The sequence below is a fragment of the Oryctolagus cuniculus genome, chromosome 20, assembly GCF_964237555.1.
Source record: "Oryctolagus cuniculus chromosome 20, mOryCun1.1, whole genome shotgun sequence".
NCBI lineage: Eukaryota > Metazoa > Chordata > Mammalia > Lagomorpha > Leporidae > Oryctolagus > Oryctolagus cuniculus.
In genome coordinates this window covers 12,739,361-12,760,122 of record NC_091451.1, presented here as the reverse complement: position 1 = coordinate 12,760,122, position 20,762 = coordinate 12,739,361, and the positions used below count along the sequence as shown (strand labels likewise).

At 36.1% G+C, this 20,762-nt stretch overlaps 1 protein-coding gene and 1 pseudogene across 21 annotated transcripts in view; one reads left to right on the top strand and one right to left on the bottom strand.

Moving 5' to 3' along the window:
• GPHN (gephyrin) overlaps positions 1-20,762 on the bottom strand; it is a 566,685-nt gene that overhangs the window by 285,508 nt on the left and 260,415 nt on the right. For all 21 annotated transcript variants that reach the window (XM_070065103.1, XM_070065105.1, XM_070065109.1 and 18 more), the window contains one exon: positions 9,414-9,506. In XM_070065103.1, the coding sequence (XP_069921204.1) occupies positions 9,414-9,506 (93 nt within the window). The remainder of the gene's footprint in view (positions 1-9,413; positions 9,507-20,762) is intronic.
• On the top strand, positions 11,878-12,876 carry LOC103351653 (actin-related protein 2/3 complex subunit 1A pseudogene; annotated as a pseudogene).

The window sequence follows — 20,762 nt, the reverse complement described above, 5'->3', positions numbered from 1 at the left end:
GAAATGCAGTCAGGTATATAGAAAACTGAAGATATAAATTTATTTGTGGATTTCTCACATATGAAATTTTTAGCCTGGCCTTATTCTCAAAATTCTAAAACTCTGACCTCAAGGGGCAATGTACTTTTCCCTATCTAGGTTGCTATGTGGAAAAGCAAATTTTCTAGTTAATAGTTTTAAATGTACAGTCATTAATTGGCTTAATTTTTAATTTTACCACTGGCACTAATATACAATGGAGATTTTCTTTTTAATGCCTAAATAGACAGAGTGTATGTCTTACAAAGTTAAGATATGTAGAAAGAAATGAATGTAAAATTAATATAAAACTAAGCAGATGTAAGAGAAAAATATAGTATTTCTCTTCAAACACTGTCACAAAAAATCAGGAATTAACCTTCTGTGTTCATTCTTAAGGTAGAGTCAGGAACAGTGGGTTGAAATTACAAGATGTAACCGCAGGTTCAGACATTTGGTGTATGTGCTTGGCTGAGGAAATTACAAGATGAAGGCTTGTTTCATTTTTTATTTAAAGATTTTATTAGGGCAGGCATTGTGGTATAGCAGGTAGCTGTGCCTGCCATGTCAGCATGCCATATGGTACCAGTTTGTGTGTCAGCTGCCCATTTCTGATCCAACTCCTGCTAACGGCCTGAAAAAAGCAGTGGAAGATGGCACAAGTGTTTGGGCCCCTATCACCCATGTGGGAGACCTGGATGAAACTCCTGCCTCCTGGCTTTGCCCTGGCCCAGCCCTGGCTGTTACAGACATCTGTGGAGTGAATCAGTAGATGGAAGATCTCCTTCTTCTCTCCATCTCCCTCTGCAACTCTGCCTTTCAAATATTTACAGACAGAGTTAGAGAGAGAGCAAGGGAGAAAAAGAGAGGGCGAGAGAGAAACAGGAGGGAAGAGGGAGGGAGGGAGGGAGAGAGAGTGAAATTGCATCCATTGTTTCACTCACCAAATGGCCATTGAATGGCCACAACAGCCTGGGCTGGTCCAGGATGAAGCCTGGAACTCCATCTTGATCTCCCACATTCGTGGCAGGAGCCCAAGCCCAAGCACTTGGGCCATTCTCCACTGCTTTCTGAGGCACATTATCAGGGAGTCAGATGGGAAGTGGAGCATCCAGAACTCAAATTTGTGCTTATATAGGCAGTAGCTTAATCAACTGTGCCACAATGCCAGTTCCTGTTTGATATATTTAATTAACTGACTCAAATAATTTGATCGGCGGAATAAGTTACCCTAGGGATAATCCTATTTTAGACTCTACTGAACTCTCAGATAGAGGAAAAATGATTGAGAAGTTTTGGTAAAAGCTGGAATTAAGAAAAAATGTTTGTTAGGACTTTGAACTTATGGTCTTTGTTCTCAAATTCTAAGGTACCATAATTTCTTTGTTATTACAAAGTTTATAATTTATATAAAATGGTAAGCCAAGTGGAGACAGCACAAAATATTCCTTGTTTTGATTATGAGAGAAGTAGTGATTGTAAAGGTTTCCAAACAATAAATCAACCAAGTTGGAGCTTGTTGACTCTTAGCAGTTCAAATTTTATACATAAATAATTGTGTAGTCAGTGGGTTTGAAGATTACATCTGGACTCTTTAAAAATAGGCATAAAAACAATCTCTACAAAGAATGAAGTTATTCCTGGGGTTAGTGCTTTGGCGCAGCAGGTTAAAGCCCTGGTCTGAAGCACCAGCATCCCTTATGGGCCGGTTCTAGTCCTGGCTCTCCTCTTCTGATCCAGCTTCCTGCTATGGCCTGGGATAGCAGCAGAAGATGGCCCAAGGCCTTGGGTCCCTGCACCCGTGTGGGAGAACTGGAAGAAGCTCCTGGCTCCGGATTGGCGCAGCTCCGGCCATTGCGGCCACCTGGGGAGTGAACCAGAGGATGGAAGACCTCTCTCTCTGTCTCTACCTCTCTCTGTAACTGTCTTTCAAAAAAAAAAAAAAAAAAAAAAAAAAAAAAGGGAATGAAGTTATTCCTGCTGGGAATGTGTTGATGTATATTTGAATAAATGTGGATTCTAAAAAGGGTGTATTTTAAGGGGTCCCAATGGCATCAATTTATCATCTGTACTGGCTGATAGTGGACTACCATGAGTCCTAATTTCCAAAGAACCTCTGAAATAATGACAATTATTACTTTTTATTTTATTATATGGGAACACTCTAGCTATTCCAAGGAAGAAACAAAATAACATAGCTCTCTCCTTTTGGCATTGGCATCCCATAAGGGCACCAGCTCCTGTCCCTGCTGCTCCTCTTCTGATTCAGCTCTCTGCTAATGGCCTGAGAAAAGCAGTGCTAGAAGTCCCAAGTGTTTGCGCCCCTGCACCCACGTGGGAAACCCAGATGAAGCTCTTGGTTTTGGTCAGGCAGAGTGCTGGCCAGTGTGGTCAATTAGGGAGGGAAATAGGGGATGGAAGATTTTTTTTTCTTTCTCTCTGTTTTATCCTCTCTCTCTGTAACTCTTTCAAATAAAAAGATCTTTTTAAAAAATATCACTGATTACCCAAGTCTTTCTTAATCTTCACCTTTAAAGAAACATTTTGGCTGAACATTTCAGGTAATAGGTTTATACAGCCCAGGTTTGTCGTGTGACTATTTTAGGAGTATATAAACATGAGTACTGAGCTCAATGAAACCCAAGGTGCTTCATGTATATATTTGTTAAACTAAACAAAGATCATGAATGTTGATAGTACACTGGAAGGGCCAAGAGTGCCTATGCTCGGAAACACAGACTGCTTTTCAATGGACAATGCAATAATAGTAAGTCTCAGACATAAAGTGAGCTATTACTAAAAAGTTATCCCATCACAAATATAAGTTGTTACAAGCCAAATTCCAAGAATTTTTGGTGAAAAAGGAATTAGAATATGAAATATAACTGACTTACATAATTGCGATGATTATGTTCCTAATTAACTTTGTATCCAGAAGCTTTTAGAGGTAGGCTGAAAGAACTACTTAAGCCACATACACTAATAATCCATTTTTTTCACATCATATAGACTACAGAAATTCTTATTACTGTTTCTTTGTCTCATGATGTAAAGTAGTAGTGGGGAAATATTGACTTACACATTTATTTTTTTAACATATCTACCAGGTATATTTATAATTGACAATAGCTACCAGAAGTACAATGACTAGTAGCAGAAGGATTTGGGACTACCGTGTCTTATTAAAGGTAGTAGGTACTATTACTGATTAAATGAGGAAGAAGAAACTAAGATAAAAATGAACACTTACTTAGAGTTTACAAAGATGATAGACATGTTAGATTCTTTTATATGCATTCCTGCCCGAGTTTAGATAATCTTGGGGAAGTCAAATAATTAATCTGTCCTTGTTTCTCTACCTTTAAAGTAGACATGACAATAATGTGTTAAGACTATATAAGTTAATGTGTATAAAACAGTTCCAGACACATAAGAAGGGCTATATACGTGTTAGTTTTTTATTAGTTTGCTTTTATCACAAATATTAAAATCAATAACTTTAAGAGGTAGGCATTAACTATTATAACAGATGAAATAAGAAAACCGAGTTGAAATAGATGAACTTGCCTTACATTTTATAGTTAATAATTGGTAGAACTGCTATTCATATTTAGGTATGACATTATGGAAGTATTTTTCCAATATACCACACTGTATCCCAATATGTTTACAAAAGATAATACATGGGAACATAATTCCCATGTTCAGGACTATTTCATAAAAAATTCCTTAAAACTACATCAAATAACCATCAAATATGATAATATAAAATGGTATATTTTATTCAAACTAGTTTTAAATATTTTAAGTATCAGGTGAGGTTAGTAAATATAAATTCTAATAGGCAGTTGGCAGTTCAGGTCTATTTTGTCTTCTTTCTGGTACTTACACAGTATTACTGGTTTTCAAGCATTGTAATAGAAAAAAATGATGAATGACTACAAAAAACACTAAGTACATATGCATGTTAAATTATGAAATATATGAATTTTAACAACTTGAATGTAAAACAAATCACTTTCTTCTTTTTACATAAGAAAATTAACATTTTCATATAAAATTACAAATAATCTAAGTGTTTTAAATAAAAGTTTAGAGAGTAATCTGCTCCAAAGAAACCTAATGTACACTAATGAACTGTATATATCTTCTGGAACTCATAGTCTTTTCTCAGAAATTCAGGTTTTCCTTATACAAGGTTTTACATACATTTTTCCCTTTCCAGCACTGGTTATATTGTCAGATTTCTCTTTATTTTCCTAATAAGTTGGATATAATCATCCTTTTGAGTGAGTATTCCTTATATCAGACTTATAGTTTCCTAAAATTTTTGCTGTTCCTTCTTTGCATAATTATTTAGTAATGACAAATTACATCATATTTATTTAGTACTTTAGTAATGACAAATTACATCATTATTTAGTAATTTAGTAATGATGAATTACACCAACACATTTTTGTTAGGAGGCTTTGTGAAGAACACTTGTTTAAAAACTTTTTAAGAGATATTACTTACTGTATAATAAATTCATTTATTCATTTTTAAAAGTTCAAAATTTTACATATTATATGTAATAAGGTATATTTTATTTGTGTTACACTATATTATGATAATGGTGTGCTACACTTCAACGTACTAGTATACAGTTTCTTTTTCTGTCATCTAAAAGTAAAACATTTAAAATCAATGCAGAAAATTTAAAAAATGAGTAAGGATGACTTTTTGCCATCCAACAGACTAGAGATTACTAAACTTTTCAGCAAAGAGTCAGATGGAAAATATTTCAGGCTTTACAGGAAATACAGTTTTTTGAAACTATTCAATTCTGCTGCTATAAGCACAGATAATGCATAAATGAAGAAATATATCTGTGTTCTAGTAAACCTTCATTTACGGACATTTAAAATTTAAATTTCAAATAATTCTCACATGTCACAGTATTATTCTCTTTCTGCTTTTTTCTCATTCATTTAAATATGTAAAATATATTATTCACTTACAGGCCATGGAGAACAGGTGAAAGGCTAGATTTGGCCTGTGGGCTACTTTATCAACTCTGTGACAGCTTAGGGGCTTCTGGGTATATGGACTGTGTATTATCAGTTCTTGAACTCTGGAACCCAGCATGATGTTGCATACATATTAAGAATGAAAAATAAAAAGCTTGATGAATGAATGAGTGGATGGATTGGACACAAGTATTCTGGGTTATATTTAACTCTTTAATTTATGATTAAAATAATACATTAGTATATAATCCTGAATTCTGGTATGGCCTAGTATTCCAAAAGTGCTGAAAATTATGTCTTACCTTATAAATATTAGTTTTATAGTTTCTAATTTACTATAACATATAATTACTTTTTTATAATTACAGATACTCTTTTATAAATGTCTCAATCTTTTAGTCTATTCTAGAATAATGCATAATTACTAGCATTTCACCAATGACAACAAATTACTCAACCTTCACCTGATCGTGAAAATGAAAGGTAGTGTCAAAAAATAAAGCTTTCCATATCAAAATAAAACTAAGAACATGGAATATTATGCTGTTATATATAAGCTTTGATGGCAGCTCATTTTAGTGGCAGGGAGAAGGCTAGTAGTACTATAACTATCAGATGAACCATATTCTATGACAGAAGGCCTAAAAATAGAAAGAAACTCCTAATTTTGGAAAATCAATTCTATTAGTTTTATTTCTATAAAATATGTACAAAATGATAACCCTCAATAAATTTGCTATTTCATTCTCCTTGGAAAATTTAAACTAGTCAAACTTTTTACTTTTTTTCAGAGTTCATATCCATTGACAATAATTTAAATTGCTTCATTTATTTCATTTTTATCATGTCCCTCATTTTTCTCTAACAAAACATTCCATAAACAAATATCCTTTATGTTAGTCGATCAACCCAATTATTGACCAATACTAAATGTAAATTTTGCATATTACCAACTTAAAGGAGAAGTTTTACATTAGTCTATCTTGATCAAATTAATAATTATGTTTTCTATCAAAAATTATGATCCTATTTAAAAATATCTCTAATTCTAAATTGAATACTGGTAATGTTAGGCACAACAATCAATAAAGACAATAAAGACAAATAACTATATAATTCTGATCCAGAATTATATTTGTAAATTCTTATTCAACATGCCAGTATTTGCTTTTAGATCTTATAAAAATAGCAACTAATTAACAATATAAGGAAAATGCAAAATTAGTAGAAATATTTTGGTGGCCTTATATTACTTTAAAGTTTATTTTTTAAAGGTTTAACAGTTACACAGATTTTTGCCATATCTATCTAAATCAAATGTATGAATATTTGTATATATGACATGAGGTAAACCTATTAAAAATTATATTATTAACAATCAGATAAATTGCTTATTTTCAAAAGTAGACACTAGAGAAGACACATTTAGGAATACTTTTAACTCCCTTAAAAAATCCTAGTACAACTTTATTCACAGCTGTTATAGCCATATTTGAATACAGGAACACCTTATAGTTTTCAAGTAACTGAAAAGTTTATTTAAAAATAAAGGACTGCTTGATTTCTGATATCATGAAACATACAAGACCATGGAGATAAGCTTTTCTCAAAAAGTAGCACCCATGCCCCCAAAAGGAAAGAAAAATAAAGATACTAAAATAGCATAATTTGAAAATTTCTGATATATATGAAGATGGGAAAAAATAAAAAATGAAGCTAACTACATCAAAATGAACAAATGATTTAAGAAAACAGTGAAGATTTCATAGATTATTTGTTAATTACATGAATAATAAAAATATTTAAGCCTTGTAAGTTAATTCTTCTATAAAATGTCAAGAATAGTTAGCTCTTATTGATTACCCATTGCCACCCTGGTCAGTAGGCACTTTCATTTTCCTCAGATTATAGGGAACTAAACACAGAGTGCTTAAATGATTAGTCTATTGTGGTATAGCACAAAAATGTGTATTTTTTTGTTCTTCATTCCTGATCCAGATTCATCAAACACATGGAATTTCCTGATTAATCTGAATGTCTTTGTTACTCATAATAAATCTCCTTAGAACATACATGAGTTTCTGCCAGTGACTTAACCTGAGGCTTCAGGATGATCCTGCTCACCACAAACATCAGCTTTAGCCACACTCACTGAGGGTAGTGTGGGAGACTGAGCTCTACCAAAGCTCTTGAACAATGCCATTCTTACAGCTCCTGGATTTGTGAACAATGAGGTGCTAGAAGAGTTTCATCATTGGGGAGGGCACAGAACTTCTGCTCAACCTCTTCCCCATACTTTGCCATACGCATCACTTCCACCTGCTGCTCCTGAGTTTTACCCTGTATAATACATCAGTAATAGTGAAGAAGGTATTTTCCAGAGTGGTGTTAGCCATTCTAGCAACTTACCAAATCTGAAAGGGAGGAGATTGTGGAAATCACAGACTTTGTAGCCAAGAAGGACAGAAATATGGATTTCCAGGGTACTTGTGACTAGAATCTGAAGTAAAGGTAGTCTTGTGGGTTTCTGCCTTTAAACCTGTAGGAACTGATTCTAATTCCAGGTGGGTAGTGTCAGAATTGAATTGAAACGGAATGAGGGACATTTGATATCTGGAGAGTTAGAGAACTGACTGGTGTGGGGAAAAAAAAAAAAAGGCTCACACATGGTATTAGATGTGTAGCTAAAAATAATTACATTCTATGGTCACCTTATCAGTAAGCACAGAGCCAGAATTAAAATGTTTGGATTTTCAATCTAGCATTTTGGTATTAACTAAAATAACATGATATGAATTATTCCTTGTAATTAAAAATAATGTTATTACTTATTGTGAAAGTAATCTATGGTAAAATTTCTCCATTTTTATAGTAGAAAATTAGTAGTAATATGAAACTTCAACCATTATACAAAACATAGGGATATAAAAACTGAAAGTCATTTACTTCAAACACTTAACACAACACTTAGACTCAAGAAATCAATGTCTTCACATACATAGTCAATTATCAACAAAACAAAGCACAAACACACCTTTGCAGGAGATAGCTTCCCTCTCAAATTATTTTTTAGTTTGTCTCATACTAGCAAAGAAATTTAAAATTGTCCAAAGGACCATTTCCTGTTAGGACTTAGAAGCCAAATAAATTGTGCATTAATGAGCTTACTTATGCAGTTGAGGTTAATGAAACTCTGGATAAAACTCTTCCAATTGCTTTAAAAGCAAAACTATTTTCTTTGTAAACCGAATTATAACAATATATAAAACTTAGGTACCATGTTTTTTTTTTGCACAGGATAGAAAATATTTAAACTAGTTTAAAAATGTATTTTCATATACTACAGTAGTGGTTCCCAAAGTTTAAAAGTACAGCCTATGGAATTTGCAATATCTGTGTCAACTGGGACCCCACTGGAAACAGAAATTCTCACTACAGATTTATTGAATCAGATATCCTAGGGTTAGCGTTTAGCAATTTGGTTGATTCTGATGCATGCTAGTGTGAAAACCACAATACTAGCATAAAAAAAGACAGTAATTATATAGCAGATGCAGAGCATTAAGTATCTTGCTACTGGTAAGATAGTAGACACAACGTGCTAATTTGAGAATAGAAGCATACAATTAACGTTAAGTTGAAACTAAGTCAAGAAACACATTGGGGGGGGGGGTAAAGGAAACTATCACAAGTGGTAATTTAAGTTTCCATGCCTCTTAAGTGGCACCTGAAATTTACAGATTCCTTAAAAGAGAAAATAAAGACACTGCTCCCAGTTATTAATGAATACTACTTACTCTTCATTCCTACCATAATTTTTATTTCTGTGTCAAGTTTGACGGTGATTCTTGTGGCATGAAGCCTAGATATTAATTTTGTTTTTTTTAATTTAATTTTTCATTTAAATGTAGTTCACATTTAGAATTCACCAAGAGTACTGTGCATTTGGTATAAATATTCTATTGCAATATCCAACTACATTGAGAAAAATGACAAGGGCAACTTAGGGAGAGGATACAGTTTTGAATTATTTTGACAAAGAACATCAGACTAGATGCCATGTTAAAAAATTCTGCTATCACTTTTTTTGGCAATGTGTCTTACATTTACCTGACATTGTAGACCACCAAGCAAATGAAGAATTACCTTCTGGACTAGTTCAATCTTCCTTATAATGTATCATTCTAGTTTAAGTCCAAAGGAAAAAGTCCAGAAATAAGTTTTTTCATAATTACTCTTCGACATCCATATTTTTATATTCTTAGAACCACAAGTCATTTGTTCTGCCTAGCAAAATCATAAAAATAATATAAAAATAGTAAAGAGGATTCAAAAATCATTATTAGTCTACTCCTTGAATATGAGAAAGACATGTACCATCTTACCTCTGGGGTGACATCTCGTGGTGCGAACCCTGTTCCTCCAGTTGTTAATATTAAATTAAGCTCCTTTTCATCACACCAATCTATCAGGGTTTCCTGAAAAGAAAACAATAGTATTGTCATATAAGACTTGTCTGCCTGCTCAAAATATCTAAGTCCTTGAACATGTCATATATAGTGAGGAAACAGATTCTTTTCAACAACTGACATAATTTTGAAGCATAATTCATTTAACAGTTTCATTCTTGATCACAAAGCTCTGCAGTTGAGGTATTTATTTTGTTAATTATAGAAAATGAGTATATAAACATCAAATTCTTGAAAATAAATGAAGCACAAGAAATACTAAGAATAGTTTTAAAATTAATTATTATTTATTTATAAGGCATATTTGAAGTACTTTTCAGCCATTGAAAAATATATTCATGTTAAAAAATTTACCACCAATAGATCTGCCATTTGCTCCAGCATTCCCACTGCTAGGTATATATCCAAAAGACATTAAATCATTGTATCAAAGAGATAACTAACATCATGTTTATCACATCACTATTTACAATATCCAAAATATGGATTCAAACATGGTGTCCATCATCGGAAAATGTGGTACATATATGGAAATACTATTCAACCATAAGAAAGAAGGAAATCTTGTCACTTGGAGCAAAATGGATAGAATTGAAACACATGATGTTGAGTGAAAAGAAGGAAGACACAGAAAGACAAATATCCCATGTTCTCCCTCATACTTAGGAGCTAAAAACAAAACAAAATGCCCCAACCAGAACACAGAATATTAATTACTAGAGGCCACAGAGTTAGGAGGAATAGGAGTATAACAAAAATGTAGGGAAAGCTTGGTGTGGGGCACATGGGAAATCTTTGTACTACTACTTCACAATTTTTGTTTTGTAAATTTCAAACTGCTCTGAAATAAAAAAGTGATCATCTATGTGTCGATTATATGATTTTATTATTTAATAACTGTAACCCTATCAGCTAATTGTTCATGCTTTAGTTTTATAAGTGAGGGACTAGTGTCATTCATTTTTTCATTAGTAGATTCATGGAAATCAAAAATTTGGTGTTTTGTTGGGTTTTTCATGGGTTCTTCCTGAGTACTCAAAGTTCCACTATTTCCTTACCAATATTATGATGCTAAAGAGATTAGAGTTATATACCATAAAATGGTAGAGCTGGTAGAGACGTTAGTGGATTTGCCTCGTTGGTTTATGGATGAGACAACTGAAGCACAAGCAGTCAAAAACATTTACTCAAAATTACAGAAATAGTTGGTAGGGAAGTGGAACTAGGATCTATGTCTTGTTGCCTCTTTCTATCTATTGATAAATATATTAATCTACCATATATTTAGTTATTTATTAAAAAGAGCTATTAGTTGTTCATTAAATTACAATTATATACTTCCTTTGGCATTATAGTATGTTATTACCTTTTTACAATTGAGTCAAAATTCAAAAATATACTCAAATCTTTTAGTTGTTTTTAATTATATGTGAAATATAATCAGCAGATTGATACACAGCTATAAGTATAATGTCCTCAGTGCTCAGAATTCATCAATGATACAAAATGCAGGATAATTATTTTGAAGGATGAATCCAACATCCAAAAATGATTACTTCCTATCCTGACATATTTTTGTATTATCTTAATATCATAGGAATGTGTATCCCAAAGCCGAAATGAAGGGGATAGCTCCCTGTCATCATTAATTAATCGCAACAAATTGTTTTGTTTAAACTTAAAGATTAAGTTGTAGACTACTGACAACCTAATTGAAGAACTTCTATACATGTTATAATTTTTTTCTGAAGAAAGTAAAAAAATATTGGTGACTATTATTAATAAAAGCGCTTATGAGATGATTTCATAAACCAAAGTTAAAATTTAAAATTTGTGCTTCTTTTTTTTATTTTTTTATTTTATTTATTTTTTTATTTTTTGACTGGCAGAGTGGACAGTGAGAGAGAGAGACAGAGAGAAAGGTCTTCCTTTTGCTGTTGGTTCACCCTCCAATGGCCGCCGCGGCCGGCACACCATGCTGATCCGATGGCAGGAGCCAAGTACTTCTCTTGGTCTCCCATGGGGTGCAGGGCGCAAGCACTTGGGCCATCCTCCACTGCACTCCCTGGCCACAGCAGAGAGCTGGCCTGGAAGAGGGGCAACCGGGACAGAATCTGGCGCCGCGACCGGGACTAGAACCTGGTGTGCCGGCGCCGCAAGGCGGAGGATTAGCCTAGTGAGCCGCGGCGCTGGCCCAAATTTTTGTGCTTCTATTTAAAAAGTAGGAAACATCAAACACTCATCCTTGTAAATATTTAATTATTTCTGACACATAAAAAGCATGGTTTCCTTCCACACCTCCAAATCCCAGCCTTCTATCCTTTGAAAACACTAAGAATAATGTCTCTGCATCAGTTTTTACTAGAGCCAATAACCTGTCATGGCTGGAACAGGGATTGTACTCAGATTGCCTTAGCCCCAGTAGTCATAACTTGCATATCTACAAGAACAGGAGCCAACAGGTGAAAGCTCATGAAGTCAAGGAGCACAATGGACACATCACAGGTATTTACTGGACTCCCAAGAGCAACCACATCCTCACTTGCAGCCTATGTGTGGAGTCAGAAAGTTGGAATCTGAAAGCCAACCCTAGTGATCCTGAGGATTAACTGTGTGTTAACTTTTGTGATGCAGTCCTCCCTGGAGAACAAATTTGCTGTGGGAAGTGGAGCACAATTCATTTCTGTTTGTTACTTGAGTCTGAAAATGAATGGTATGTAAGCAAACACATCAAAAAGCCAAAACACTCCACAGTCCTCAGCTTGGACCGGCATCTAAACAGTGTTTTGCTGGCAGCAAGAACCTGTAACTTCAAATGCTGAGTGTTTTCTGCCTACATTAAAGAAATGGATGAAAAGCCAGCCAGTATTCCCTGGAGCAGCAAGATGCCTTTTGGTCAGCTGCTGTCATAGTCTGGTGACAGTGCTATTGGTGGCTAGGTCCACAGGGTCAGTTTCTCTGCCAGTGGAAATCTCCTGGCTTGGGCCAGTCATAGCACTGTATCCATTGTGGATGCATCAAAAAGCGTGCAGGTCTCCACTCTGAAAACCAAGTTCCTGCCACTCCTCAGTGTGAACTTTGTCTCAGATAATAGCACTGTAGCTGCTGGCCATGACTGCTGCCCAGTGTTCTTTAACTATGATGACCGCAGCTGCCTGACCTTTATCTCCAAGCTGGACATTCCAAAACAGAGCACCCAGTGCAATATGTCTGCCATGGAACGCTTTTGCAACACAGACAAGAAAGCCATGACCAAAGACTGCAACAGGGCCCTGGAGGCGCTGTACCAGAACAGCATCACTCAAATGTCTATGAAGTGGATAAGCAAGATTGTTGCAAATTTTGCACAACTGGCATCCACGGAGCCATGACAATTTGAGATTTTAAGACCTTAGAGAGGCCAGCACTGTGGCGTAATGGGTAAAGCCGCTGCCTGCAGTGCTGGCATCACTATGGGTGCTGGTTCAAGTTCTGGCTGCTCCACTTCCGATCCAGCTCTCTGCTATGGCCTGGGAAAGCAGTAGAAGATGGCCCAAGTCCTTGAGCCCCTGCACCCATGTGGGAGACTCGGAAGAAGCTCCTGGCTCCTGGCTTTGGATCGGCGCAGCTCCGGCCATCGTGGCCAATAGGGGAGTGAACCATTGGATGGAAGACCTCTCTCTCTCTGCCTGTCCTTCTCTCTCTGTGTAACTCTGACTTTCAAATAAATAAATAAATCTTTAACAATAAAAAAAACCACTATAAGTAAGCATAGTTGTTTTATGTGCTATATCTAATTATTCCAACACTTAGTGTCTAAACAGGGTTGATTCTATTGTCTAGTATTCCAGCAAATTCACACTCACAGTGTATCATTTCCATGTGTTTTCACATATTTATTAGTAAGTAAATTTCCATCAGCAATAATCAATGAAGAAAAACACTGTAGTTTCATGTCATGAATTTCAGAATTTGTGTGACTGAGTACAGAAACAAAAGATCTTTCAGAAGCAAAGTACAGCCTTGTGAAGTTCTAATACTGGTCACAAAGATGCATTATCAAAATGCTATAAATATCATTAACACCTCCATATCCAGAGAGATGCAAACTGAATGAGACTCCTTATTTTTTTCATCTTTTTAACAGCTGCTATAAGAAACAGATGTAGCAAGAGATGATCAAGATGAAGGCTCCAGGAACAAATGGACACTGATTTGTGTAACTAATCTCAAATTTGTTGATCCCCTCCTCCAAAATTTTGTGCTAAATCATTATCTAAAAATAAAGATTTCAGTACTACATACCAGACATTTAACAAAATTTCAGAGGGAACATCACAGTATTCCAAAGAGGGTTACATATTTTCTCTGGTTTCTTGCTTCCTCTGATTTTGCTCAGTGCAAGCTCCAGATCCGGTATACTCTGGGCTGATTTTCTATGTAGCATGTCTACAACTGCTTTGAAGCAAGCTCTAGTTTCAGTCCTGGACACTATTCTATTACTTTTACCCTGATAACCAAAAAATGAACAGAAATCTAAAGGCAAGAAGATGATACATGGAAAGAAATATACTAGTGCTATATCCTTATCTTTCATAGTATTCAATCAATTTTGCCAAACATTTAAAAAATAAACATGTCTATAACCTATTGTTGGCTACTACTTTTTTTTTGTACCTTTGAGGGAATCTTTGTTTCTCACATGTCTCTTATAATAAAAAATAGTTATTTTAAAGTTTATATATTCTTTTACTCAGTTTTTTTGTTTAATTGCAAATAAAATACTATTATGTAATATCTTTAGAGAGTTATCAGAATTTTGTTCATAGTTATGCCTTTTATTCATTTAAACATCTATTCATTCTTCTATCCATATAATAGGAAAGAAAAATGTTAGAATCTTTTATGACTTATGTTAATTCTGGGTAGTTAGATTTGAAACATTTATTTGTTTACCTTCATTTTATTTGAAAGGCAGAGACACAGAAAGAGCCAGAGAGAGAGAGAGAGAGAGAGAGAGAGAGAGAAAGAGAGAGAGAGGGAGAGAGAGAAGTATCTTTCATTCATTATATAGCTCCCCAAATGTTTGCAGCAGTCATGGTTGGATCAGGGTCACTCAGAAGCCTGAAACTCATGTGGAAGCTATTCCATATGAGTGGGCCAGCATTTGTTGACTCCTCCCACGTGCATTAGCAGGAAACTAGATGGGAAACAGAGTTACTGTGATACAAAGTAGGCACTCTGGTATGGGATGAGGGACTGTCCCTAATGATGACTTTTTTTTTTTTTTTAAGATTTATTTGAAAGTCAGAGTTACAGAAAAAGAGGGAGGAAGGAAGAGAGGGAAAGATGGAACAAAGAGAGAAAGAGAGAGAGAGAGAGAGAGAGAGAGAGAGAGAGAGGAAGAGAGAGAGAGAGAAATATCTTCTATTCATTGGTTTATTCCTCAGGTGGCCGGAACAGCCAGGGCTGAACCAAGCCAAAACCAGGAGCCAGGAGCTTCATCTGGGTCTCCATCAGAAATTACTACAAAGACCTGTATGCCTACGAAACAGGAAACCTAGATGGAGGGATTCCTGGACACACATGGTCTACACAAATTGAGCTATGAAGACAAGAAAAACCAAAATAGATCCATTACCAAGTTGGAAATTGAATTAGTAATAAAGACCCTAACAAGAAAGAAAAGCCCAGGACCAGATGGCTTCACAGTTGAATTCTACCAAACATTTTAAAGAAGAACTAGCACCAGTTCTTCTCAATCTATTAAAAAAAAATTGAAACAGAGGGAATCGTCCCAAATTCTTTCTATGAAGCCAGCATCACCTTAATTCTCAACCTGAAAAAGATGTAACAGAGAGAGAGAACTACAGACCAATCTCTCTGATGAACATAGATGCAAAAATCCTCAACAAAATACTAGCCAATAGAATCCAACAACACTGAGCTCCTGAGACTCTATCATGAGAAAGCACCATCCATTCTCCCCCTCCCCACCATGAAACTCTGGTCTGAAACTATGATCTAAAACACTCAGCAATAGCAGTCCACTACATCACACCTGGCAACCTGTATCACACTTGGCAAAGCATAGAAACCCCCAGCATGATCGCTCAAGCTTGGAAGCAGATAGGCTGCACTTGGGCTAATGATAAAAATGTAATTTGTTTATGTCCTACATATGATTTAAGCCAATACCTGGATTAATGTCAAGATTACAATTGAAATTGATAAGACAACCACGTATTCCCTTCCCAATTTTGTGGTTTTTCCTTTTATAACTTCTGTTGCTTTGGGCTTCAAGGATGAGAATTCTTGAGGGCATGAACCCACTCTGTACCACTGGCAATAAAGGACCATCAAATTTTATCAGTGTGTGGTACTCCTTTGTTTGCACTTGCTCAGGTACAACACTTAAATGGGATTTATTCCTGGTGTGCAGGGATGGTTCAACATTTGTAAATCAACGTGATACTTCATATTAAAAAACTGAAGAATAAAAACAACGTGATTATCTCAATAAATGCAGAGAAAATACAACAACTTTTCATGATGAAAACTTTCAACAAACTGAAGGAACATTTCTTAACAAAATCAAGGCAATTCATGACAAACCCATGGCCAGCATCCTATTGAGTAGGGAAAATCTGGAAGCACTCCCATTGAGATCTGGAACCAGACAAAGATGCCCACTCTCATCACTGCTTTTCAATAAAGCCTTAAAAGTTCTAGCAAGAGCCATTAGACAAGAAAAAGAAATCAAAGAAGTACAAATCAGATCGGGAGGAAGGAAGTCAAATTTGGAGATGACGTGACTGTATATGTAGGGGATCCAAAAGACTCCACTAAGAGACTATTAGAACACATAGAAGAGTTTGGAAAGGTAGCAGGATACAATATCAACACACAAAAATCAACAGCCTTTGTATATGCAGACAATGCCACAGCTGGGAAAGAGCTCCTAAGGTCAATCCCATTCCCAATAGCTACCAAAAAAATCAAATACCTTGGAACAAATTTAACCAAGGATGTCAAAGATCTCTATGATGAGAATTACAAAATATTAAAGATTGAAATAGAGTAAGAGACCAAAAAATGGAAAAATCTTCCATGTTCTTAGATTGGAAGAACCAATATCAAAATGTCCATACTACCGAAAGCAATTTACAGATTCAATGTGATACCAATCAAAATACCAAAGATATTCTTTCTCAGATATAGAGAAAAAATGATGTTGAAATTCATATGGAAACACAGGAGACCCCAAATAGCTAAAACAATCTCATACTATAAAAAACAGAGCTGGAGGCATTACAATACCAGATTTCAAGACATACTACAGGGCAGTTATAATCAAAACAGCCTCGTACTGGTACAAAAACGGATGGATAGACCAATGGAACATAAAAGAAACACCCAAAATCAATCCAAGCATCTACAACCAATTTATCTTTGACCTAGGAGCTAAAATCAATCCCTGGAGCAAGGACAGTCTCTTCAACAAATGGTGGTGAGAAAACTGGATCACCACATGCAGAAGTATGAAGCAAGACCTTTACCTGACACCTTTCACCAAAATCTACTCAAAATGGACTAAAGACCTAAATCTACAACCCGACACCATCAAATTATTAGAGGACACTGGAGAAACCCTACAAGACATCGGCATAGACAAAGATTTCTTGGAAAAGACCCCAGAGGCACAGGAAATCAAAGCCAAAATAGACAAATGGGATTACATCAAACTGAAAAGCTTCTGTATTGCAAAAGAAACAATCAGCAAAGTGAAGAGACAACAGACAGAATGGGAAAAATATTTACCAACTATACAACTGATAAAGGTTTAATAACCAGAATATATAAAGAGATCAAGAAACTCAACAACAACAAAACAAGCAATCCAGTTAAGAAATGGACAAAGGACTTAAAGAGACATTTTCAAAGGAGGAAACCCAAATGGCCAACTGACATATGAAAAAATGCTCAGGATTGCTAGGTATCAGAGAAATGCAAATCAAAACCACAATGAGGTTTCACCTCACCCTAGTCAGAATGGCTTTCATACAGAAATCACTAAACAGTGGGTGATCCAGGCACAGCCTGGCTGGGAGATTGCCTGCCTAGACCATGCAGGAGGTTGAGAGGGCATGGTATGCCATGCCCCCCAGTAAAAACCCTGGTCAAGAGTTCAGCACATTGGGACCACCACAAGTGACCTGGCTGCTGGCAGTCAGCAGGGACCCCAGGCACATTTCCCCCACTTCCTGTTGAAGGGCCTTGTAACTGTCAACTAGGTAAGCAGCTCCCAGGTGTGGCCCAGACCCATAAAGACCACCTGGAAGGTTACATAGGCTACATGACCTTCAAGCTGATTGGAGAAGCATAGAGGCACCAGTATCTGCTTTGTCCTATAGAATTAGTGTTGCTACCCTGAATTAGCTACTCCCCCTTGCCTGCCCTTTAAAAGCTTGTGCCTGATTGTTAATAAATGAACACATTCATTGAAACTTGTCTCCGATGCCTCTTGTCGAAGAATGCTGTCATCCCATCATCCCCGACAATGTGGGCCTCCCAGGACAAGCCTATAAAAAACAACAAATACTGGCGAGGTTATGTGGAAAAGGCACCCTAATCCACAGTTAGTGGGAATGTAAACTGATAAAACCATTATGCAAGACAGTGTGGAGATACCTCAGAGGTTTGAATATAGATCTTCCACATGACCCTGCCATCCCACTCCTGGAAATCTACCCAAGGGAAATGAAATCAGCATATGAATGAGCTAGCTATCTGTACCTCCCTGTTTATCGAAGCTCAATTCACAACAGCTATGACATGGAATCAAACCAAATGCCTGTCAACTGAAGACTGGATAAAGAAATTATGGGATATGTACACTATGGAATATTAAACAGCAGTAAAAAAAAAGAGGTCCAGTCATTTGCAATAAAATGGATGGAACTAGAAAACATCATACTTGTGAAATAACCCAGTTTCAAAGGGACAAATTCTATATGTTCTCCCTGATATGTGATAACTAGTGGAACACCTAAAAACAAGTAGGAATGAAACTGACACTTTGAGAAGCAATGATTATGAACAGCCCTTCTCTTGACTGTTGAGGAACAGCTTCTTATTCTATATCTTTATCTTTCCCTTTAAAATATTTTCCTTATTGTTTTCTTTTTCAGACAATTCATTGAGTGGTCTACTTAACAGAGAGTTAATAATATATGTCTAAAATTAATTGAAAATAGATCTTAGTAGAGAATAAGAGTGAGAATAAGAAAGGGAATAGGAAGGGGGGTGTAGGGTGTGCACAGTGGAAAAATCACCAAGATCATAAAGTTGTAATTGTAAAATGTATGAAGTATGCAACCATAAAGAAGTATATTCCTACATACATTCACACAGACATACTTCTAAGGGTACAACCTAACAACCAGTCATAAAACCACAAAATCCCTTAATCTGGCTGATAAAATAGCAGCTTAAGTGTTACAAAGACCCAATGCACAGGAACAATTGGTAGAGTGACCATATAGATACGATTAAGAGTTAAAGTGATCATATTAACAAGACTAAGTGTTTGGAAACAAGAATAGATGGAGTTAAAAAGGAGTGAAGGTTCCAACATGGGAAGCAGTTCATATAGCAGACTCATAGAATGACAATCATTTTGAGTAGAACTCTGACTGCAGAAGCAGCCTTCAAGGAATTCCAGTTTGGTTGGAAAGTCCAAGGGGGAGCGTTTTAGGCATGGAAAGCCAAGACACTCTGGGAAAAAACGTCCTAATTAAAGGACCCATGTGAATGAGACACCAGTGGAAAGAAGTGGCCACCAAAGAAAGAGGTACTTTTCTCTGAAAGGAGGAAAGAACTTCTACTTTTCTTAGGGCCTTGTCAAGCTATTGGATCCAAAAGGCTTCCATAGCCGAGGCAGCTCATGTCAAGAGCCTTGGGTGATCACTGATGTCATATGTAAGATTATTGTTTGTTAAATAAACAATAAGAGTCGCTGTGAACTAACATCCCATGCAGGACATCTGTTCACAAAGAGTTGTATCATGAGACTAATAGTTGAACTTGTTCTCAAGAATCACTTCCTTTTAGTGTATTAAAAGGAGGATATTATTATGTCTCATAAGTTATATTCATATGTAAGAGCTCACAAAATATGTATCATACTTGGGTTCTTCTTTAAAGACAATTAAGTTTCAAAAAGGAGAGGAAGGAAGGGAAAAGGGGAGAAAAAGCAAAAACACCTTCGAGAAGCAATAAGAAAGAACAGCCCTTGTTGAGGAACAGTTCTCTTAGTTTTTTTACCCCTTCCTTCCTTCCTTCCTTCCTTCCTTCCTTCCTTCCTTCCTTCCTTCCTTCCTTCTTCCCTCCCCTCCCCTCCCCTCCCCTCCCCTTCCCTTCCCTTCCCTTCCCTTCCCTTCCCTTTCCTTTCCTTTCCTTTCTCTCTTCCTTCTTTCCTTCCTATTTCCTTTTCTTTCTCAGACCAAACAGGAGAGGGCAGAGGAAGGAGGGGAGTGGGTGGGAGACGGAGTGGTGGGAAGAATTACTATGTTCCTGATGTTGTATTTATGAGATACATACAAATAAAAAACAAAGAAAGACTTAAAGAAAAAGAGGAGGAGACAAAAGGAGAGGTCTTTCATCTACTGGTTCACTCTCCATATGGCCACAAAGGTCAGGACTGCCCAATGCTGAAGCTAGGTATGAGGAGCTTCTCCCAAGTCTCCACATGTAAGCAACTGGACCCACGCAATTGGATCATCTTCTACTGCTTTTCCCAGGCCATTAGCAGAGAACAGGATTGGAAATGGCACAGATGGGATTTGAACTGGTACCTATATGGCATGCTGGTGTTGCAGGCAGCAGCTTAAATGGCCACACTACAATGCCAGCCCCAAACCAGGAAATTTTTATTTCTTTATTATTTTTAACTTTTATTTAATAAATATAAATTTCAAAAGTACAACTTTTGGATTATAGCGGGTTTTCTCCCAATAACCTCCCTCCCACCCACAAACCATCCCATCTCCTACTCCCTCTCCCATTCCATTCTTCATTAAAATTCATTTTTAATTATCTTTATATACAGAAGATCAACATAGTATATACTAAGTAAAGATCTCAACAGATTGCAGCCACACAGACACACAAAGTATAAAGTACTGTTTGAAGAGTAGTTTTACCATTAATTTGCATAGTACAACACATTAAGGACAGAGATCCTACTTTGGGAGTAAGTGACTCCTGTTGTTGATTTAACAATTG